The following is a 23,854-nucleotide window of genomic DNA, read 5'->3' on the forward strand; positions in this document are numbered from 1 at the left end:
GTCTGAGCAGTTCTGGCTGACTGGGTTCTTTGTGGCCCTGCCGTCGTCCCCAGACTCCATCCGGCCCAAAACAGGAGCACCAGTCCACGAACAATCGGTTTTCCCGGAACAACTGTTTACAGTGCCCAAGTCCTCATTGTTAATCTGAGGGGGACAGGACGGAATTGTTCCACGGTTTTTGCTTACCCCGCCCGGTACACTGCCCCAGCTCAGGCAATCCGTCTGTCAAGAACAGCCCATCATATTTCAAGTTAAAGTGGTTCCTAGGCAACCAGAACGATAGCCACAGAAATAGGCCCTAGACAAAGAAACATGGGGATGGGGGCAGAAGGGTCCATGGGGGGAGACTGGCCCAGAATCCAATGACCCGGATGTCCCACTTGTCCAGTCACTCAATCAGCACCCTGTCCTAGGTGCCTGCCCCACAATCAGCAGGTGCCCCATCTCAGCGCCCAGCAGAGAGCGATGGCGGGATTCCTTGGGCCAATGACAGCCGCCTGGAGGGCCTCGGAATGTTCTCGCCATCAGATTTTATAGAAAACCTGCAGGTAAGTCCCACAGAGAAGGGGGTGCAGGGCTGGGAACCCCCACCCACGGGCACCTGGCCACGGGGGTCGTGCTGACATATCTAGGAATGAAAGCCAAGGAAAAGCACCTGCTACGAACTCAATGCTTGTGTCCCCTGAAATCTGTCTGTTGAAACTCTAACCCCCGAGTAATTAGACCATGAGGGTGGAGCCCCTATGATGGGATTAGTGCCCTAACAAGAAGAGACCCCGGAGAGTTTGCTCTCCCTCCCCTCCCCCTTCTCTGACTTGTGCAGATGCAAGAAAAGGGTCATCCGTAAGCCAGGAGGTGGCCCTCCCCAGACACTAACCGCTGACACACTGATCTAGGGTCTCCCGGCCTCCAGAACTACGAGAAATAAATGCCTGCCGTTTAAGCCACATTGAAGCTCCGGACTTTGTGTTACAGCAACTTGAACTAATACGGTCCCTGGAGGGTCCTCTGGGTCTCAGCCCCCTCCCGGTCCACAGACAGCTGTGCAGCGTATTCAGCTTTAGGGGGAAAATCCCACTAATGTTGTCCAATGATAATGTCCGGAGTGGACTCTGCCTCAGGCACAGGGCCGCTGTCCACAGACCACACTGGGACTGCTGCCATTCAAGCCAAATGACTCAGCCAGGGGTCACCTCCAGAAAGAAGCTTCGAAAGAGATCCAATGAGGCACAAAGACAGATCCTGCCAGGAGCCCCGGCGGCCACTTCTGGCCTCTCAGTGACTTAAATGCTGGCAGTTTTCCGGCCCAGAGTGTCCCCACTTTCGCTGCTGTCTGGAACTTAGGTCTTCTCAGTCTTCACAGATGTGCCACCCCACCTCTGAGAAGCCCCAGGAGGCGAGTGGAACAAGATCAGTCGCTGGAGCCTCTCTGTAGCTCCCAGGCTGAGCGATGGGGTCAGGAGCCACAGCAGGATAACAGGGACCAAATCTCTACTTTCTCGTAGGTGACCACAGATGAGTGGAGCTCCAACCTAGTGAGGTGGGACCCAAGATCTCTCCCTGGTCCTGGCTGGTCTCAGCGCCAATCCTGACTCACCTGCTTCTTGGATCCCAGCCCAAACTCATCAACTTCCCCCAGACGTGCTCCAATCCAGCTTTCTCGTCTTGGCAAACGCCACATCCTGGTCTTAGTCATCTGAGGGTAAAACCACTGTCTTTAACCTTCCTCACGTCCCTCCCTCCATCCTGGCCCTTCCATCTCGATCCTCACAGCCATGGGTTTCCTATCTGCGATGGGTTTTGCAGAGACCAGGACATAAGTGGTATCACAGTCGAAGCAGGCTGAGCTTGTCAAAAGAACAGGGGTCCAGCCAGTGTGGCTCAGTGGTTGAGCATCCTCCCATGCACCAGGAGGTCGATGGTTTGATTCCTGACCAGGGCACATGCCCGGGTTGCAGGCTCGATCCCCAGTAGGGGGCGTGCAAGAGGCAACCAACTGATGTTTCTCTCTCATCAATGTTTCTATCTCTCACTCCCTCTCCCTTTCTCTCTCTCTAAGATCAATAAAAACATATTAAAAACAAAAACAACCCCTGGTACTCTGAGGACAAGGTGTGAGAATTTGCAGAAAGCTGAGGGAGCCCCTGGAACGAGGGTCTCCAGCTCCACAAAGGACAAAGTACCCAACGCTGCTTCTCTCAGCAGAAGCTGAGCCACAAGGGGCCTCGGCGGAAGGAAGGCTCGAGCAGCGGGTATGATCGATAGGCTCGGACCACGTTCACTTGAGTACTTACTGTCCCTTTCCTGTGTCTCCTACCCGCCCAGGCCAAGCAGTGTTTCTGCAGCAGATTCTCCTCGCCCGCTGCCCCCCTTCTATGTGGAAATAAGGGGGAATGTGGCTACCAGAACGTCCCTCCCAGGCAGGAAAGAGCAGCTAGAGAAGTGGCCACAGGTTTCTCATGGACCAAGACAGAGACTTACCTAGCTCAGGGCTTCTCAAACTTTCTTGCCTATGAGTCACGTGGGCATCTTTACATATCAGCTTGTCTGGGTTGGGGCCTGAGATTCTGCATTTCTAACCAGCACCCAGGGAAAGCCGAGGACCACCCTGGGAGTTGCAAGGACTGACCAAAATGCTTGAACCTCCAAGCCCCTGCCCAACTCCCATCCCACAGCCTTCCTGCTGCTCCTCCCCAAAGGGGAGACATGGACTCCCAACTGCCCACTCTCCTTATCCTACTACGCAGGATGCGAAGCTGCCTGCCCCAAAGGTACCCCAAACCTGAAAGCCATAGAACAGAAACCCTAGAACAACAACCAAGTCCTGTAGGCATTGCCAAATCGCTGACATCTTCCTTTGGTTTCTCTCTAAGGCATGATCTGTAAGCCAATCACTTACAGGGAGCCAGCCACCCCCAAAAAAGAGAAACATTCACTCTAGATTCCACTTGTGCCTCACAGCAGGTGTGCACCCCAAGTTCGTCTCCATCCCTGCTACCCTGACAGCATCATCTTATAGTGGGAGCTTCTTCCCGGCCGCAGACCACGTGCTACGCTGCCTGGTGTATTATTCACGCGCATGGAAACACACACCATGACGGAAGGCTTGAGCCTGTGCAGAAAGGGGTCCTCTCTCAATACGTTTTAAACCTCTAGCCTGGAAATGAGCAAGTCTGTAGTAGAATAGCAAGCCCCGGTCATTCAGAGAGCAGGGGACAAAAATTTAGAGAAGAATGGTTGCTAGGAAGGGTGCCAGCCCCAAACATTTCCTTTCTCTCCATTTAAAAAACAAAAACGTTAGGGGAGAGAAGGTGGACTTTGTCAATGAGTAAATGTACTAAGTAGAGACCTGTGTTTAGAGACAAAGTAGCAGCTCTGGGGAGAGAAGCCTCAGCCTGGTGCATAAGGACCAACTCAGCCAGGCAACATTGTAACATTTGCTTAGCACCTTCTATTACAATGTAGCCAACCAACCTGCAGTTTTATTTAAACAATCAACCTGCGGTTTTATTTAAATAACACTATCCCCACGAGGCAGAACCTTAGGGGGCTTTATCCAAAAAGGCAGTGTATCTAACAGAATCTCCCCAAATTCAGACCCCACCCAACAGAATATTGGTTAGTTATTAACTCAACTGGGAAAGAGGGCAGGAAGGTTGGGGTCCGGTGAGATGAATTTCTAATGGTTGAGAAGCCTATTTTCTCAAACCAATAATCAGTTTTTCCCAAGTCTCTTATGCTCTTTGGTCTGAGCCCTGATAGCTAACTAGTGCCTAATTAACTGATTTCCAGTTTAGAGACTTTAAAAAATAGGTTGAAATTGTCCTTTTCTGCACAGGCTCAAATCCTCCATGGTAGTCCGTATTTCCATGCATCTAACAATACTACACGTGGACAAAACCAGGGCAAGGATAGGCTCACAGCACTAAAAAAAGAAAAAAGAAAAATCCTCCAACACGATCTGCCTCCATTGTAAGATGATGCTCTCTCGAGATACAGGGATGAAGACAAACGACCAGCGCACACCTGCTCCGAAGTGCGGCTCGCTGAGATCCATGAGGCCCAGCTCAGTGTGACATCACTGCGCTGAGCCAGCTCCCCACGGCAGCCCAAGCGTGGGGACCAGTGAGACAGCCCCACATGGCAGCCTGTCACTCCTACAGCCCACGGCCCCATCCCGCTATCGTTTCATCCACACAAGAGCTCTCGAGAAACAATCACTTTACCTCCCCACCCTGAACCCCCAGGAAATTCTCTTCTCTTAAGCTCATTCTTCTCTTTGGGAAGGGAGAGCCGGTAGGGCTGGAAAGCTGAGGCTCGCTGTGCACACAGGTCTGAACTGCTGAAATACGCCCGGGAAGCCAGATCGATCCATTCAAGCAGCCCCAACCTCCATGCAAGCCCGGGTAGGTAATGGAGACGACCGTATAGCAACGGCAATTCCCATAAACACCCATTCCGGATAAAGGCCACTTCACAGCACATTTGCTCTGTGGTTTGGAGAAAAGATCGGATTCCTGGACGGATCCAGTCAAACCCTGCCTCAACCTGTGGACCAATGACAAGATTGTTCGCTGGCTTTCCTAAGAATAGCAAGAGGCCTTGTCCTCGACAGTGTCCACCACAGAGAGCATGTGGACACTCAGGCTACCTGACCATATGTCCACGGAGGTGCCCCCGCCATCTGCCTGGCCATGCGGGTGGATGCCCCTAAACTGGTTTGACTTGTGGGCACCGATCGGCCACACAAGCTCCTGCTGATCCCGGCTGCTCCCCTGCAGGAAATACCACTGTGCTGGGGGTGCAGAGCTAAGATGCCGATGGCAGGAGGAGCCCCCACCGTGCGGCTGAATAACAAAAACTGAATTCCAAGGGTCACTTCTGCACCCGGGGACAGTATCCTGGAGCTGCCCAATGCTCATTCCAGAGCAGGCACCAAAACGCTAGGAGCAGCCACCGGGTAAAGCCATGCAGGGCCGCCCAGAACGGAGGGCCAGCCCCAGCTCCGGCTGCGGGGCATCCGGAGAGGCGGAGAGGCCACGGTAACAAAGCCAGGCAGCCGCTCCCGGGGGCGGGGGCTCCGGGCGGCCGGGGGAAGCACTTACATCGCCTCGGAAGCCTCCAGGTTCAGGTCGCAGGCTGGGACTGGCTGCAGGGACTGCGACCCTCCCATCCTCGCTGCGCCCGGGCGAGCAGGCTAGCGGCGAGCAGGGCCAGCGTCCTGGCGCGCGTCCTGCAGCCGGGAGCCCGGGGCGGGCCGGCCGGGGCCGGGGCTGCTGCACTGCAGAGGGGCGCGGCCGCGGGCATCCGGAGGCGGCGGGAGCGGGGCTCGGCCGGGCCGGAGCCTGGGGCGACCCCGCGGAGGGCGCGCGGGGCGGGCGCGCCGGGGTGCGCGGGGCCGGGCGCGCGGCTCTGCCCCGCGGAGCGGGTCCGGGTCCGGGGCCGGCGCGAGCGCGTGCGGTGCGGGCGGCTCTGCTCTACAGCCCCCGGCGGCCGGGCTCCCGCGTGTGACACGGTGATGTCATCAGCCCCCAGCCGCCCCGACTCCAGCATCTTCACAAAGCTCCATCGCGGGCTCCTCCGGAAACGGGGCCAGCGGAGGGCGGGGCGAAGACCCTCCCCCGGCACCTACCCCCCCACCCGGCGCCCCCATTGTGTGGCTTTGAAATGCAAACGCCGCGCAGGCCCGAGCCCGGCCCGGGCGGGGGCGTGGTGGTCAGCAGCGCTGACCACGGCGCGGCGCGGGGTGTCCGCCGACTGGCTCGTCCCTCCAGGAGCGAGGAAATGGACTCTCCCGCCGGCTGGAGGGCGGCTGGCGGGCAGGTAAACAGGCGGCCGCTGCCCCTTCCCTGCTGGGCCAGGCCGGCCGCTGAGGCCTGAACCAGACCCAGGCCAGCGCCGGGCGCCCCTCCCCGCGGGCCTCCAGGGACACCTGGGCCCACACAGTGGGGGGCGGGGGGCTGGCAAGGGGGAGAAAGGGGCACCGGGCGCCATTCAGGGTCTGCAGCCCTGCCCTGGGCACCAGGTGAGTTCACGCAGAGGGGGGGGCCCAGCGCCCAGGTCAGGACCCAGAGCCCAGGTCAGGCCCCAGAGCCCAGGTCAGTACCCAGTGCCCAGGTCAGGCCCCAGAGCCCAGGTCAGACTCCAGTGCCCAGGTCAGGCCCCAGTGCCCAGGTCAGGACCCAGAGCCCAGGTCAGACTCCAGTGCCCAGGTCAGGCCCCAGTGCCCAGGTCAGGACCCAGAGCCCAGGTCAGACTCCAGTGCCCAGGTCAGGACCCAGTGCCCAGGTCAGGACCCAGAGCCCAGGTCAGACTCCAGTGCCCAGGTCAGGACCCAGTGCCCAGGTCAGGACCCAGAGCCCAGGTCAGACTCCAGTGCCCAGGTCAGGCCCCAGTGCCCAGGTCAGGACCCAGAGCCCAGGTCAGACTCCAGTGCCCAGGTCAGGCCCCAGTGCCCAGGTCAGGACCCAGAGCCCAGGTCAGACTCCAGTGCCCAGGTCAGGCCCCAGTGCCCAGGTCAGGACCCAGAGCCCAGGTCAGACTCCAGTGCCCAGGTCAGGACCCAGTGCCCAGGTCAGGACCCAGAGCCCAGGTCAGGCCCCAGTGCCCAGGTCAGGCCCCAGTGCCCAGGTCAGGCCCCAGAGCCCAGGTCAGACTCCAGTGCCCAGGTCAGGCCCCAGTGCTAGGAGGAGAGCGCAGGGGACAGGCGGCTCCGGGACGTGCCACAGAGGGGCTGTTCGGGCCACAAGGGTCAAATGTGAAGCGATAAATATGCAACCCTGAGAATCTGGCAGAAAAAGGCAGCCGGAATTCTTTGCTCCTTCGAAACATTAACATATGGTTATCGTTAAAGTCTACGTTTCATTAAATAGAAAGCAACTCCTCTTCATAATTTTTATTTTAGAAAATATTTTTTATTGATTTCATAGAGAGAAAGGGGGGGAGAGAGAGAGAAACATCAATGATGAGAGTCACTGAGCGGCTGCCTCCCGCACGCCCCCTGCTGGGGATCGAGCGCACAACCCCAGCATGTGCCCTGACCGGGGATCCAACCGCGATCTTCTGGATCCTAGGTCGATGCTCAACCACTGAGCCACACCGGCCTGGCAATTTTCTTTCTTTTTTTTTTTTTTTTTTTAAGGTAAAGTTCCAGTTAAACATTTCCCCCACTATGGCCACAAAATTTTGATCCATTAAGTGGATTCATTTTAAATGGCCTTTCTCATGTGTAACAAATTTCTTTAGATAAGCCAGACCCTCTCCTGTAACTACCCTTATAAACTGGGTTTAAGATCATAGGTAAAAACAAACAGGGGGCCCAAGGTAGGCATGTGGCCAAATGAAACTCTGACCTCTAAAGCTGAAGCTCGTACCTAGGAATAAAGACAAGTTTCCCTCAAAACCGGGAGGAGGGAACCGACTGGCCTGCCTGGGCCAGGTGACCGCTTCTGTTTGGGCTCAAACACATACCCAATGTTATTCAGCTTTCTTCCTGGAAAACAATTTCCAAGAAGAAGAGAAAATCCCAGACACCATAAAAATGCTGCCGTCTCTGTGAAAAGCACGTAAGTATTGTATGTGGTCTGAATGGTGATGTGTTAATCTGTCGAGTTCCTCTGGAGCTAAGGCTGACTGGTTTTGGAGGCTACTTTGCAGGAGGAGTAAGAGGCCTCTCAAGGAAAACACTCAGCTGTAAACAGAGATGAGGTCTCCCAGCTGCCAAAACTGACTGGGAAGCTGGTTTCTAGAGAAACAGGTTGGGAATGTAGGACCCGCCCACCTGGAGTGGAAGAGGGTTCCCCTCGGCCCAGAGGCTGTTCAGGGTGGAACTGCGTCCAAGAAGAAAACGCTAACAAGCTCCCTCAGAAGCTCCAAACCCCTAGGTCGTTCCTGCATCGTAGGCAGAGAGAGGGGGTGCCCGGGAGCAGCAGCCTGTTCCAGGCAGGCCGGTTGTCAGCTGTCTGGAGTGAATTACTTCCCATGCTTAATTAGCAGGGACATGGAGCCTGACACCTGGCTGCCCTACTTGCGAGCAGGGCAGTGAGAACCAGGAGCAGTGAGAACTGGGAGCTGAGGACCAGACTGCTGACTCAAGGCTCCGGGACCGAACGGAAATCCGGAATGGCTGGGTCAGAAACAGCGTCCCTGAGCATCTACTGAGGGTGTAATTAGCATAAGGGGAGGGCAGAGGGAGTGAATGAGTGTGCATGTCTATGTGTAGGCATGTGTGCGTGTGTAGGCGTGTGTGTGCACCAAGCCCTAAAAATATTGCCTTTTCATGACCATCCCCAGGGCCAGTCTCTGGATTCCCTCTGCTCCTTGCCTTCTCATACTGGGTGCACTGAGCTCATAACTGTGTCTGAGGAAAAGGGACTTTTAGGAATTGATTTGTCCCATGAAGACAATCTTTCATGACAACAGACTGACTCAGTTCCTGCCTCATCCCTTTCACCCTGAGCCCGAGGTCCTGGGTGACTTGTCCCAGGAGCCCCTGCCCAGACTCATAGCCCCGCACAGAAGCAGTGAATGAGTGTGTGTGTGTGCGTGTGTATGTGTAGGCATGTGTGTGTGCATGTGTAGGTGTGTGCGGATGCACATGCATGTGTAAAATCCCCTCAGAAGAGCGTGGCCCACATCTTTGGGGGTCATCACTGTACCCCCAGAACATTTCAAGACTGCCCCAAGCCCAAGCTCAACAAACGTCATGAGCGAATGAATGCCAGCCAGAAAGACAAACTCGGATCTGTTCCATCCCCACAGCCTCTGCCCTAGTTCAGGCCGCCACCGCCTTCCACCTGGACCACAGCAACAACCTCCAATGGCCCCTGACCCTCGGCCTCCCTCTCCATCTACCCTCCCCTTGGCCACCAGAGATATTCTCCAAAACTCAGCTGAGTCCTGACTCTCCCTGCTGAAAAGGAGAGCTTGCTTTCACTGTGTGGGTGCCAGCAACTCCACAGTCTGGCTTCAGGCCCCTCCCAACCTGACCACCACCTGCCACTCTGGCTGCCAACACCACCGCTCAGCCCAAGAGTGCCCGGGTCCTCCCGCCTGGCCTCTCTCGCCTGCTATCTGCACCTGCTGGGCCCCTGCAGCCCCTCCCGGAAGTGCCTTTGCCTTCTTCAGCCTCAGCAAACACCTGCTCATGCTGGGAAACTCAGTGGAAACACTACGTCCCCCAGGCAGCCCCCCAACTTGTCTAGGCAGACTTACACGCTCTCTCCTCCTGGGTCTTCTGCTCTCAGCCCCTCTGGGAAGTCTGTGATGTCCTATTACGCTGTTTCCATTCCCCCTGCACCCCTGGGGCTGCTGGCCATTAGGGGGAGCCAGTATCAACTAAATGCTCTGCTGATCAAGTGCCTGAGCTACGTTCATCTACTTAACCCACACCTCAGTTTCCTTCAGTCACCTACCAGCCTCATTTTAAAGATGGTCAGTGAACCAGATGGCTCAGAGTGGTCAAGCAACCTGTCCAAAGTCACACAGCTTGTGAATGGGCCAGGGCATGTCTCTCCAGCTTTATGTTCCTTCCCCTGCACCACATCACACATGGGATGTGGTACAGAACTGACCCAGGACGTGTCTGCCGAGCAAACAGACAGATGGCTGAATGGATGGACGGACTGATTACACAAGCAGAAGACCTCACTGCACGACCCACTCACCTCCTGCTGCTGACAGCGTTGGGCCTGTGATTTCACCCCATGAGCTCAACAAACATCACAGAAACTGACTCACAACAACGGCATCGACCCTGGGCAGGGAGGGGCCTGAGCCAGCACTTTCTGACCTAAGGCCCCTCCCCCCACCTCCTGGGCTGCCCACAGCAGGAGGGGCTGGGACACTCACCAGAACCCCTGGGGAGCCAAGGCCACCTGCCTCCACCCCCAGGGTGCAGTTCAGGGCACATTTCGAGGGGTGAGGGGGGCTGTCCCCGGCCTCCTGCATCAGCACCATGGAACCAGCATTCTCCCGGCAGAAACTCGGCTGCATCTTCTCCGTCTCACTTTTTCCCATCTGTCCAGGCAGCCCTTGGCCCAGTTTCCAGGTTACCAGTTCCTCAGGGACACCGTCCTCAACAGGCAGAGTGGGAGGTGGGCTCCGAACAGGGACATGTCAGCTCAGGTCCACACCCTACCTGGCCCTCAGGCCACCACACCAGGCTCTTTGCCACAACGCACACCCCCCGCCCCCTTCCGCCCACCATCCAAACCCCGTGGTCAGCTATGGCTGCCTTGGCCTGAGCGAGGGCTTTGGGCTTGAGTTCCTGGAAATTCTTTCTCATCAGATCCCTTGCCTGCTTCAGCATCTGAGCCCAGTTAATCCCTGCACGATGCTTCGGCTCCGGCAGGCCAGGGAGGAGCTGGGGGCCGCAGGGATGGAGGCCTGTGGGAAGCTTGGCCGCTGTGGTGGACAGTGTCCCTCCTGGGAGAAGCTCTCTGCTCTGGGCAGGGTTGGGAAGCAGGGAAAGGAAGCTCTCCCTGCTCCCCATGGCCTCCCCCAGCCACATCTGTTCTCCCCATGGCTGATGCCTACCGATGGGCCTGGGGGAGGGGTGGGCGGGAAATCTCCAGGAGAAAAGCAATTTGCCTGGGAAACGGGGACTGTGTCGCAGTGGCCACTAGAGCAGGAGGCGGCAGGAAGTCGGCCAGCTTGTTGCAAGAGCAGAACATCTGTCCACCCTAACGGGACGCTGCCCTGGCTTCTCTATCAGGACACCCCATCCCTCTGCCCTGCTGCTTCCCTCCCAGGACAGAGGGGATGACAAGGCCCCCGATACGGGGGACTAAGCCGCATGTGCATGGCGGGCACACACGGAAGGGGCGCCAGCTCCAACGACGGACACGTGGCTGCAGGTGGGGACGGACGGAGGATGTGTCTCCAAATCCCGAGGCCAGCAGGGACCTCAGGTGCGGCCCAGGCCTGGTGACAGGAATTCCACCTCAGCAAAACGAAAGTGTCATCTGTGCCTGTTTGAAACTTGCTCTGAAAACCTCCAGGGAGACACCAGAGGGGAAAAGACAAGGCTTATTTGGATCCCTGGATCCAGGCCATGAAGAGAGTGGAGTTGGCAACACTGGGAGGTGCGGGGGGGGGTGTACTTGAGACGATGGAACCACAGCTGTCCCTGTCCCTGTCTCATCCCTGTCCTGTCCCCTGCCACCAGGCCAGGCCACAGAGCTTCAGGGCAGCCCTGGTTAGGGCTGAAACCACTCCTGCCTGCCACCGTCACGTGGAAAGCTCGCTATCAAGGGAAACTTCAGATCAGCTACAGCCCACACAGTCACAGACACGGACGGATCATGGGTCCCAACTGACCACACCTTGTGGGCGCCACCCCCAGTTCAGCTCACCCCAGGCCTGGGGGAGGCCACCACGGGCAGGGGCTGTGCCGGGAGAGCGCTCTGTACCATACCTGCTCACGCCCTGGGCCACGCCCTGGCAGGAGGCAGTGGAAGCTTCTGCTCCATCACAGGCCGAGGCGGAAGGCAGAGGCGAGGGCTCTGAGGCCGGGGGAGGGAGATCCACAGGGGCGGCAGCTGGGGGGGTGCTAGGCACACAAAGGGAGAATTATTCCCAATGAAACTCGGCTCCTTAATGGCACATTCATCAGGCTCCACACCCCACCCTCCCCACCCACGGGGATGGGCTATTTACAGACCCAAGGGCACACCCTGCAGTGCAGCAGCCCCCAGGCCCGGGGTGAATTCCTCTCTCCTGAGGCCCCGGCAGAGCCTGGGGCTTCTTGGACAGAGGCAGCTCCGTGGCTGCTCAGGACATGCTCTGTGAGTTGTCTTGTTTGATTTTTTGTTAGGGGAGGGGGCTTTTATATGATCATTTCTAATATTTCTTTTATATGTAATGAAACTTTGCATTGGGAACTAAAATACAACTGGGTAAACTCCCGGAGACTTGTCCCCAAATCCAAGGGTAAGAAAAGCAGAGGCCAAAAGGCTGATGGAACCTCCTCTCTGGTGCACCATTTCTATAGCAGAGCCCGTCCCTCGTTCAGTGGGTGAGTGCCCCCTGCTGGGCCGCCAGGGAACCGCCCCCAGTGCAGGGAGACACCCTGGGGACAGAAGGTGGAAGGACAGCCACCTGCAAACACACCCTCAGAAGCCCAAAGGCACAAGACTGAGAGCTCACAACAGGTTGATTTTCCGCTTTGGCAAAAAGCAAGGCCGGCAATACCAGCCACAGACTAACTCCTAGGAGCAATTTTCGGGGGGGGGGGGGGGGGGGGAGGGTTGGCCTCCAGCTTCTCTCCCATAGTCCAGTGTCACAGAGGAGCTGCAAGGCTGCAGTGGCCAAGCTGGAATTACATGACTCAGCACTGAGGCCTGAAGCCCAGCCTGAGGTCAGAGCCAGAGCTGGAGGCTTCACAGCCCTGGTGGTAGAGGCTCATTCCTTCCCTCCGGGCGTGAGCACCTGCAGGAGGCCCCCAACTTGCAGAACTGTAAGACCTGGGTTTCTGGGCCAACCATGTCCTGCTAATTTCCATCTCCACCTACTCGGTTGGCTGGCTTCCTGGCCTGGAGGACAGCTGCCAAGGGCACCCCACACCCAGCACACTAAAAGAATTCCCAGTCTTGCCCCAAGCCCCTGACACAGCCTAGCTTTGCAGGGCCCAGGTTCCACCGCCCCTTCCCTCCCCTGCTCTGCCCCAACTGGCTGGGCCTCCTTCAGCTTCCACACCTCAGCTTGGGCATCACTAGTCAACAGCTACAAAAACAGCAGCTCATCCTCACTGGGGGCACTGCCCTGGGTGCCCAGTCCTGTATGCCCTGTCCTGGGAGCCTTGTCCTGTATGCTGGGTGCCCAGTCCCGCACTAAGTGCTTCACAGAGGTGACCTCAGGTAACCCTCAAGACAATGCTCGGAGACAGCTGTCATCTCCTTAACAGAGGGAGCTGAGGCTCTGAGAGGTGAGGTCATGTAGCCAAGGTCATGCAGCTGGCAGGTGGTGGAGTCCAGAAATGAATCCAGGCACCAATCCTTCACCTCCAAGTCCACTTTCTAACAGGCTCCTTTGATGTACATCTGGAGGCCCCCACTCCTCCTGGTGACTCAGATCACCGAGGACTTGAAGACCACTAGGGGGGCCGGGACCGTGAGCTCCATGAGGACAGGGTTGCATCTGTTCCGTTCATCCCAGCACCCCAACATCTAGCAAATGCCCTGGGGCTCCCCTGAGCTCTGCAGCCCCTTCCAGCCTGGAGATCCTGGAGCCTGCCCCCTTCCCCTCCCTCTGCTGGCCGGACCACCAGGGCCACACCCTTCCCACTCCCATCAGCCAAAGGCACCAAACAAATGACTCAACCGCTCTTGTAAGAATGGCATCTTCCCTCCCCCCCTGGCCTCCAGCCGGCTGCTGGCCCAGGAGGTCAGGCACCAACAGGGAAACACTCAGTGACTCACCCCAAAGCTCTGACACACAGGTCCTTCCCCCCTCCCCCCGACACCTTCTAGTCCCACTGGACTCCTTCTCTGCCCTCCTGACCCTCCTCCTGCCTGGGACTCCCCAGCGTAGTTAGGGGCACCACCTGCCAGCCAGACCCTGGCACCCGAAGGCAGGATTGTCCTGACTCCGCCGGTTCTCTCGCCCTTGCGCCCCATCCTCAGCTCCTCTTCCTGCTGAGTCACCTCCCTTCCCTGGAACACTCTCTGTTCCAGCCACCTCTGCCGGTCCAGGCCTGAACCCCTCAGAGCAGGACTCCCACACACCCTGCCTCCCCTTATGTCCCCACACATCCCCCCCAGACACCAGAATGACCCAACTCGAGTTCTGATCAGGCCCTTTCCTTGCCTCCCCCCCCCCCCACGAACCTCCCAGCCTTCAGAATGCAGGTGAAACTCCCCAGCCTCCGGGCCCCACAACCCACCTCTGTCCCCTCCTGGGTTTGTCCTCTCCCTCCTCTCTGTGTTCTAACCCACCGAGCCAGCCCCCCAGTGCTCCTGGCAGTTTCTTGCCTGTATCTTTGCTCAAGCAGACCTTTCCCTGAACGGCCATCTACCTCTCTCAGACCCCCTCCTAGCCCACCCCATAATCGTCCTGAGGTGTCACCCAAACAAGGAGGCCCCCACCCAGTGCAGGTAACCATGCCCACCCTCCACGGCCAGGTGGGGCTTGGGCAGGACCTGAGCATCCCATTTTCCGCTAACGTGTCCTTTCTCCTATTGAAGCCTCCGCCATCGTGGTCCCTCCAGCCCCCAGCACAGAGCCCAGCACAGGGAAAGTGCTCAGCCCATGGCAGCCCCTCCCGCCCACCCCTGGCTTCCCAAACATGCCACCAACAGGCCGCTGACAGTGGGACAGCTGTCCTGTCCTTTTGGAATCCCAGAGTCCAACCCTCTGAGGCAGGGCCAACAACGTAACCGGGAGGCAAATCAACGCTAGTGCATTTGAGTGAAAACGCAGAGCTCCCCGCTCCGAAAGGGTTCAGGCTCAAAACAGCCACATCAGGGCACTGGACTGAGCTCAGGGTCCCGGGGTCCCACACCCAGGAAGCCAGCCCAGCCCTGGTTCGGACCCCGAGGAGGAGCTGACGCAGGTCCCTCTGAAGCCCCTGAACTGCCAGAGGGCAGTGCTGCTGGAGCAGAGATGAGACTCGGGGAGGGACAGTTCAGCTTCTCTTTGCAACACCCGTCTCCACCCAAGCCTCCCGTGAGCAGCAGGGATTCGTCTTAAAGACGTTATTTTCAGGGAGGGAGTCGGGCCCTTTCCAACACCCGGTACCACTCCCAGCCCCCCGCCCCCAGCTCCTGGCAGCTGCCAACCCCCCCAGAGGCAGGAGCAGCTCCGAGACGGGGCCTGTGCAGCCTCCCACCCTTGTGACCCCTTCAAGGCACTTCTGTTCCCTCCCTGGACCTCAGGGAAGTGGGCCAGGGTAGGGCTCCCAGAGCCCGTCTGTGCTCAGCGTGACTTTCCAGTTGTAAAAGTCCAGATCCCCTTCCCATTTAAGGAGTTAATCAGTGTTTCCCACATCTTATTGGAACAACAAAAAGCTGAATTCAAATTCACGTAGGGTACCCGTATTTTCTGGAAGATGAAGGAGATGATTTGATTTAAACCTGTTATTTTTTTACGAGTTGACGAAGAAGGCACATGAGCCACCGCACTGCGCAGACACACAGGATTCTGGATCAGGCGTTCTTTCCGGCTGGGCCCAGCTGGATGAGACCCCAGAATCCTTCTCAACACAGATCCCTGGGGGACCACTTCTAACGGGTCGTCATTGCCATCCCAATGCAGGACCTCGCCAGGTCCTCGCAAACAGCTGGTCCCGCCAACCGTTCGGGTGCAGTGTCCACCCACACAGGACCTGGGGACCTCAGGGACTGTCCCCTCGGCCAGCAGTCAGCCCGACAGCCACGTCCAGCTGCTGCTGTCAGCAACCGCTGTCTCCCGATTCCGTTCAGAGCTTCAAGTCCTTCTTGGCAGATCCCCCACTGAACTGACGGCGAATTTCATCTCAGAGATCGGCTAGAGCTGCCAAATGAAGCCCCTGTCCGAGGACAAGCACCGAAGTGACCCCGGCTGTCAGGGAAGGGTGATAATGGCCCCCGAGATGGAGGCCGAGCAGATCAGTCCTGTCGGCCAGATGGGCGACAGTCTTATCTCCCATTTCACATCACCATCTGGAAGATATTAGCGCAACGGCCTCCCCCGCAGGCCTCTTGATTTTTTCGTCTTGAATTTCCCAAGTGCACACGATCACGTAATGGGGCGAGAGCTGAGGCCAGAGACAGCTCGGGTGGAGAGTGAGATGCGGGCTACAGAAAGGAAAGGGCTTTGACATTGTTGGTTAGCGGAGCCTGGTGGATCGGAGCCCTGGACAGCCAGCCCAGCCGAGGCCCGGGGTTGGATAAAGCCGGTCTAGTGATGGCAGATAGAGCCCAAGCCGCCCGGACAGGGCCGCCGACCAGCAACAAAGCCAAAACCAGAAGGTGCCCAGAGAGGCCTGCAAATTGGCTGGAAACTCCAAGGCGGACTCATCGGGCTATTTCGAGTCGTCAGTGACATAAACCAGCCGACCTGAGAACGTGACCAGCCCCCAAACACCGCTGACCCTCAGACGGCCAGCCGGGGGCGGCCCCGCACGGTTAACCCTGCACTGGCCTGGCGGTTCCTTCCCACGCCTCTTGTCCTCTTGCCCCTCCCAGAGCCCGTCTGTGCTCAGGAGACAGGAAATACTTCGAGGCTTGGCTCCAGGGAAACGTAATCAGGAAGGAAAACAGGGACTAAAGGAAAAGTCACGAACGCCATTCCACACTGTCCGAGGTTCCGATCCGGGTCGGGCGATCCAGGTCGCTCACTCCCACCACCGGCAGCATCCCGGGTCCTCCTTCCAGGGGCAAGACTCCTTGTGCGTCCCGACGTGCCCCGATTACAGGAAATGTGGAGACGGGGAGACAGGTGAGCAAGGACACTGGTCTCAGACAGACAAGATTGAACTACAGGGTGTTCCAAAAAATGTGTACGCACTTCAGCGACCGATGACTCATTTAATCTTCACTCCTTTTCAGGTTTAAGTGATTTGAAATAATGGGTGAAGCCAGACTAAGCTCTGAACAGAGAAAATTTACCCTAAAGCGCCACTAGACTTCTTTTATGGGGACACATAAAAGATAAAGTTTAGGGTAGAAAACTTGGCAACAGCTGACGCATCAAGGGCGCACAGACGCCACACAAAATGATCCTTGATGTTGGAGGTTCCATTGCTTCGCGGCACCAGCAGCGCCTGGACCAGAACTGTCATCAGTTTGAAAACTGGCGTTGACAAAAAATTTACTCATTTCTGTAGATGGTTTTAAGTTTTGAAAATGAACTGTATGTTCATAAACACTGACTTTATAACCATTCAAAGTGTGTATATATATTTTTTGGACACCCTGTATTAACTCAGACAGTCAAAATCTACCTTCACAGATAAAGTAGTTCAAGAACCATGAAAAACAACAACGAAGTCCCGTGTCCCTGTGAACCACGTGACGTTGTCGCTGCTGGACAACTGCCAACACGGTGAGCCTTGCTCCTCAAGCCGACAGCAGGCAGCCGGGCACCGGACACGCAGGGGCTCTGAGCAAACTCGTAGGGGCTCCCGACTTGCTCAGCGCACTGGGTGCCGGGTACATAAATCCGTCTTTTAAAAGGCTCGAAGGAATTCTGTTCTTTGGAGGGGAGTTGGGGGTGACCACTTTCTAAGTTAAGGAAATAATACATCCACATTATGATGCATCTTTAACAGGCACTTGCTCAAATAAAGGCCCGGCTGACCTCTGTGAGGCAGCTGGATGTACCACAAGTACCCACAGCTGAGAGACAGAAAAATCCTCGGTGAACACACAGGAAGCCAGAAGAAACCACATGATCTGGACGACGGGGGACAGAAGCTGTGCTTTCGGCTCTGGAGCTTCCTGAAACTCTCTGGCGAGACGGTGACGCTGAGCAGGAGCCACCCGTCGGCTGGCAGAGATCAGTAACTCGGCCCCGGCTGCCGGCACAGTGTCCCCGGTCCCGAGGAGCTGTATCGGCCGGGCCGGGCCGGGCCGGCGAGGAGAAAAGCGTCGACGACTGCCTCGCCCAGCGGTTCTGACGGGGCCCCAGGCGGCGGCAGCCGTGCCACCAGGGAACTAGTTAGAGATGCAGTCTCGGTCCCTCCCCAGCAGTCCCGGAGCAGACACTGGGGACGGGGCAGCCATCTGAGCCGTAACCTGGTTATTCTGACGTTTGTTCCAGTCTGACCCCCACAGACAGGAGTCAGGCGAGTCCATGGAAGTCCCCCAGCTCTAAAGACACCCCTCGTTTGGATCCCCAACTGTGGGAGAGCCGAGGCAGCTCAGGATGTAGCCAGTGTGCCCTGTTTGGGTTTAATAAACGGCGATATAGCTGGAAGGCTTCACTTGGAAAACAATTCTGAGGCTTTAAAAAAAAAACTGAAAATATTGAACAGATGTGAGTACAAGTGCCCATGGGCGATGTGTCGTCTGTGGAATGTTCTAGAGGGTCTGGCCTGGCTTTCTGCGCCATCTGCGGATGACAAAAGCAAAACAGCAGCTCAACCACCTAACGTGAGTTCGGGTTCAGGACTCTCCGCTGAGGAGGGCAACAGCGGGAAGACCCCCGAGCAACACGGAAGGACACACGCCAAGGTGTCCAGGGAGCGAAATGACAAGTGTTTTTTCTTCTTTGTTGAATTTACCTCTATTTTCTAGTTCTATGCTGAACACATACTGTTTTATGAGCAAAATAAATAAGAAAACATATTTAAGGAAAATCTGAGTGTCAGGGACAACTTCCGTTCATAACTGAGTGAACTTTAAGAGAGGACAGCCAAGAGAAATGCCGTCTGCCCCCCACGTCTGTGTTTCGACTTTCTGCTGTGGGGACCTAGGCTCGTCGGCCTCAGAGACGTAGCCCCCCTCATTCACCAGGCACCACCGGGGACCGTGATGGTCCCAGGGAGAATTTTCTGGTGACAGCTTTCTGCCCGGATATTCCACAGGACGGCGTTTTTATTTTAACTCTTTGGGATGGAGTTATTTTTCTAAGCATATTAGACATTGCCTTGATTTTCTGAAAAGAGAATCTTTGAACATAATTAAAATGTCCTCAGTGGCATGTGGCCAGCATCCTGAGTGACTGTGACATAAGTCCCCTGTGGCCCTAAACATCAATCACATGTAAAGTCAAAAGGCCGGGGCTCCGGCGTGGGATCTGGCCGGTGACTTCCCCAGCGCTAGCTCTGCCATCTGTACAAGTGGGGGCACTGGGCTTGTGATCGTCGAGGACTCTCCAGAATCAGGCTCGTCCCTCCACGTGGGCGGCCAGCCAGCGCTTCTGCTCACCAGCCCGTCTGTCTGTGACCATGTTTCCAGTTCTCTGCTGCTAATGTGCTGCAGACTAGCAGGGCCGAGGGTGTCAGAACACGTGTAAGTCGAGAATTAATGAGCTCTGATAAAGTTTATAAACCTCCCATACAGCACAGCTACATTCACTTTGAAGTAAACACAGTATGTGTGTGTATACACAGATACATTGTATCAAACCGCATGAAATTGCTAAGAAAACAGTGTGAAATGCACACTGCACTGTCAGAGCGGGGCCTTTCCCTCTTACTTCCCAGAGATCTGGTTTTGCTCCTGGGTGAAGACGAGAGGGAGCCGACTTCTGTGACGTGGAGGGATTCACGAAACTGCTCTCCTCGGACCAACTGAAAGAGGCCGTAAATGGCTTCTAAATGCTACCAGTGGTGGTGCTGGGACAAGAGGGGCTGAAATGCTTTTCAGAGGGGAAAAAAAATCTGCCAGAGATTTTAGCCACCAGCTGCTGCCGCCAGCTGCTGGGCCGGCCCACTATAAATTTCGGCAGGCCAGCGAAGGATTGATTTTCCACTGGAATGTCAAGGTGGGAAGCTTGTATCAACAAGTGCTTCCCCAAAGGCCATGAGTCACCCCTGAGGGAGGGAGGCAGAGAGGGTTCTGTCTCTAAGAGGAAGTCATTCACACTCTAGTCTAAAAAGCCAACACCTCCAGTTCTACATAAGGGACCTGGACCATAGGAAGAGCTCCTGGCCAGCACCAGGATGAATCAAATGGGATCGAAAGTAATAACAACAACAACAATAATAATAATAATAAATGAGCAGGAGGAAACTTCGGGAGGTGATGGATGTATTACGGCCTTGATGGTGGTAATAGTTTCACAGGTATACACTTACCCTGTCATTAAGTTATAAAAATTAAATATGTACAACTTTTTATATGTCAATCATACCTCAATGAGATTTAAAAAAAAAAAGGATCTCACATTCCAGAGCTGACTGAAAGCAAGGCAACTTCAAAGTCTAAAGCGAGGAGACTGTGAAGGGTGGTAATAGAAGAACCGAAGGAAAGCGGCTTCTTTAAGGCTGGGGGGAGCTGGGAAGGCCCCAGGGGGACGGGAGCAAGCCAAGTGCTGCAGTGGACAGATGTGTGCCAGGGCCTTCCAGAAAGAAAAGCAGCCTCTCCCTCCCTCTGTCCCCAGTGGTTCGGGTGGGAAGCCTAGTAGGCTGCCTCCTCCTTCCCTCCCACATGGCAGGAAGGAGCACAGGAGAAGGGACAGGGACGCAGTGGCACCGAAGAGGCGGTGTCTTACGGAAATCATTACCTACAGGGAGATCAGCAGGAAAACCACACAGCGTGTGGAGGGGTTGCATGCAGGCTTTATTAGTGATGGTACAAGAGCAGATAACACCGCTGGGTGCTCGCCTGTGCCAGGCACCGTGGAGAGCTTTGCGTACCCTAGAGAGGGGGGAAGGGTGGTGGAATTTTAATTTAGATCCAAGAGCACGGGCTCCAGACAATCCCATGGTGTGTGTGCCCCGGGCCTGGCTCGAGCTAAGCGTGGGAAGACGGCTCCCTCAGGACCAGGGAAAGCAGCTTGTCTGAGAGATCCGCGTTGGAGAACAGAGAGATTTTCCACTCCTAGATTAAAAAGCCCACAGCTTAAAGATTTAGTCTTCAGTTAAAAAAAAAAAAAGTAGTGAGAAATATATAACTACTTATATTTGTACAATATCTTAGAGCTTTGCCAAATGCTGCCTTTTAAGGTTCTCCGTCACCCCACGTAGACAGCAGACAACCGATTCTATGAAACAGGAGACTGAGACTCGAGGAATTAAGAAACTTGGCAAAGAAACACAGCGGCAAGAACCAGACCTCAGCCACAGACCTCGTCTTCATTACAGGAGCCCACACTCCCCCTCAACCCCCTGGAACCTTTCTTTCAGCTGAAATATCCCCGGGTCAGCCCTGAGGGGCATGGAGGTAGAAGAGGCCCTGGGGTGGGGGGCAGGAAGAGACACAGGGCCAGCGGGGAACTGTGACCCCCACAAGGAGAACCCTCCACCTGTTCCCTGATACAGTCCCAGCCTGGAGTCAGCGAGGCAAACACTCACAGGGACGGATGGCCTGGAGGGGGTAAAGCCACAGGGAAGCAAGCTGCAGGCGTCAGCGAGGTGGCCAAGTTCCAACAAGGAGGTTGGCATGTCATGTTTCATAGACACTTAAAATGGAAAGTTTGTCTCTTTCAGTTATGAGCTATGCTGTTCATATTTGCAGGTGAAATTCTTTTTTAAAAAATGTTTTTTAAAATTGATTTTTAGAGAGCGAGAGGGAAAGAAATATCGATGAGAGAGAAACATGACTGGCTGCTTCCTGCACGCCTCCTACTGGGGATTGAGCCTGCAGCTCAGGCACATGCCCTGACCGGGAATCGAACCGGTGACTTCTTGGTGCGTGGGTCGGTGTCCAACCACTCAGCCACACCAGCCTGTCTGGAGCCACATTCTTTAGACCTCACACAAGGAGCAAAGGCTCCAACCCAGTTCCAGAGGGAGCCACTGTAGACGGTCAGTTACTGACCCTGGAAAGGGCAGCTGGAAACGTGTCTGGCCAGGCCTGGCACTGGGCATGAGGACGCAGGGAGAAAGGATACAGAGTCTCGTCGGCCCCCAAGGATAGGGCCTGGCACGTGGCCGACCACAGATGACCCCGGAGCTGTCGGATGCAGGTTCCAGGCCGGGTGCCTCACAGATGAACGGGCTTCGGTCAAGGTGTGTAAGAGAACACGGGACCCTTCCCTGTTTGGTGTGGACCAGGCAGCCATGGGCAGCCCCAGAGTTGGAGGTCATGCTGGACTCAACATGACCCAGCTTCTTCCGCTCCCGTAACTGTGAAACCAACACTGTGCCCTCGGGGGCTCAACCGAGGACGCTGGTCAGGAGCCGTATACTCTAGAAGTGCCCTGGCCCCAGGCAGCCCCCGGGCCTCGGGGGACCCACACGGACACAGCCCCGCAGGGAGCGGGATGAGAGGGGCTGTGAGCACCGAGGTTGTACAGGAGCCGGCCCAGAAACGCTCTCTCGTCCCCTTTTGCCCCAGATCTGTTCTCGGTGAGCCGAACTGCCACAAGTGTCCCATTTTTCAGTGTTTACTTGTTTTCTGGGGAAAGTGTAAATGACCAATGAAAAGGGAGGCGATAAAACAAGAAGGGATGGCCATAAAGTGAGCCCAAGTGGCCACTTCTAAATAAGAGAGAAGTAAGTTGACCAGCACACCTCATTTCCAGTTAAAAATAACAAAATTAGGAATAAGCTCTAGGGGGTGTTAGGAAATCTACCTCCAGTAAATACATCCCTTTAATCATAACGCGGAGACAAAATTGACACGATTTCCCATTCGCACAGTTTGCCAAGTGTTTCCATCACGTGATCACCCCCCCGAGGCTTGGCGAGCCAGGCGGCAGGGCTAGGTGTCCCCACCTTGAACGCGCGGTAAGTCCTGACTCAGAGATGGTTCGTGACTTGCTCCGGGTTACACAGTGGGAAGGGCGGGGCAGGGATGCTAACACAGGATCTCCGTCTCTAAATTCAGAGCTTCTATACTGCTTCTCCCTGAGGAACCGAGCTTGCTCTTAATTGGCAACATTTGCTAAAGGACAGGCTGGAACCACGGACCAGAGTGGACCAGAGGGAAGGGGGGGTGCAGCCGATGCTCGGGTATCTGAGATGAAAGCTCCATTACAGATAAGTGCTGGGCCGTCCTTGGGGAACTCCTCTGCCCTCTATTGCAGGCACTTCCCTACGAAATCGTGTTTCCAGGGTCTTCTTTCCCACCATGCCTTGCGTTTCCCCCCCATGATTTCATAATCCCTGAGCTGTTCTGCCATCACAGGGAGTTGCTGTGGAAATGCTGAGGTTATAAACAAAGGACTGTGACTTCAGTGAGGGAGAGGCAGACAAAACCCAGGCACCAGGACGGATTCCACACGTCTCGGTCACAGGTCACGGCAGGAGACAGCAGGGCACCGGGCCTCTCCTTCCTAGGTTTGCTCCCCTCATCGGGACTCACGGAGACTCCATCACCAGCTTCCTAAACGTCCTCCTGATTGACTGTGCAAAAGGTGCCAGGGTCTGCCAAACCCAAGCCACAGTTAACCGAGACTGTTTGCCATTGGCTACACAACTGAGTCCCAGCAGAACAAACACACGCACACACATACAGGTACACACGCACTGGCTTTTGACCCAGCTCCGTCTTCCCCAGCCTCACCTACACCCGCTGCAGCCTGGAACCAGCAAGCCCATAGACCCCGTCTCTCATCTTCCAGTTAGAACTGGTCAAACCCTCGCAGTGTCCTCTATAGGGATCGATACTGTATTTGGGGTGAGGCAATTCTTGGTTGTGCAGGACTGTCCCTTACTCAGCACTCCTGGGTCTCTCCAGCTAGATGTCAGTGGTGCTCTTTCCAGTCCCTGGGATAACCAAACACCCTCGAACATTCCAGATGTCCCCTCTGGGGGCGTTGTCCTCACCATGAAGACTGCCCAAGGTGTGCATGCCCAGTTGTATCACACTCACACACACATTCACAGTCACACACACGTACGGACACAGTCACACGCACACACATACACAGTCACACACACCCTCACATACACACTCTCACATTCACACTCACATATACACATGTGCACACATACATACACACGCTCACACACACACATACACACACTCTTACACACTCACCCACACATACACTCACACACATATACATACACACACTCACCCCCCCCTTGAAAGCAGGAGCTGTGTCTTATTTACTTCAATCACCAGCCCCCAGGTCACTCCTGTGAGTAGTACTGAAAACCAGACAAGTCCTCCAGTGTCTGTCTCCATAGAAACGACAAACATAAATACTCATACAAAGCAGGATGGAACCAAAGAGGCCCCCTAGTCTCAGGACTTAGCTGAGAGCACACGGGCCAGGTGTCTGGGTCCTGGGCTGGAGTCCCACCTTCATGTGTGACCCT

At 55.9% G+C, this 23,854-nt stretch overlaps 2 protein-coding genes across 4 annotated transcripts in view; both read right to left on the reverse strand.

Annotated features, from left to right (window-relative positions):
* The window catches only part of LOC107532681 (transforming acidic coiled-coil-containing protein 2), a 42,758-nt gene extending 37,472 nt beyond the window's left edge, over positions 1-5,286 (reverse strand). For 2 of the 3 annotated variants that reach the window (XM_016207143.2, XM_016207141.2), the window contains exon 1: positions 5,106-5,286. In XM_016207143.2, coding sequence (XP_016062629.2) covers positions 5,106-5,173 — 68 coding nt within the window. In that variant the 5' untranslated portion in view covers positions 5,174-5,286. The remainder of the gene's footprint in view (positions 1-5,105) is intronic. The other variant, XM_016207142.2, reaches the window with a different exon arrangement.
* Positions 5,287-10,430: 5,144 nt separating this feature from the next.
* The window catches only part of LOC148091587 (transforming acidic coiled-coil-containing protein 2-like), a 32,455-nt gene continuing 19,031 nt past the window's right edge, over positions 10,431-23,854 (reverse strand). The window contains exons 3-4 of the mRNA XM_087824096.1: positions 11,417-11,551; positions 10,431-10,994 (exon numbers count right to left, since the gene is read on the reverse strand). Of these exons, the coding sequence (XP_087680222.1) occupies positions 10,961-10,994; positions 11,417-11,551 (169 nt within the window). The 3' untranslated portion in view covers positions 10,431-10,960. The remainder of the gene's footprint in view (positions 10,995-11,416; positions 11,552-23,854) is intronic.

This window comes from Miniopterus natalensis, chromosome 14 (assembly GCF_054644295.1).
Source record: "Miniopterus natalensis isolate mMinNat1 chromosome 14, mMinNat1.hap1, whole genome shotgun sequence".
In the NCBI taxonomy this organism is placed as follows: domain Eukaryota; kingdom Metazoa; phylum Chordata; class Mammalia; order Chiroptera; family Miniopteridae; genus Miniopterus; species Miniopterus natalensis.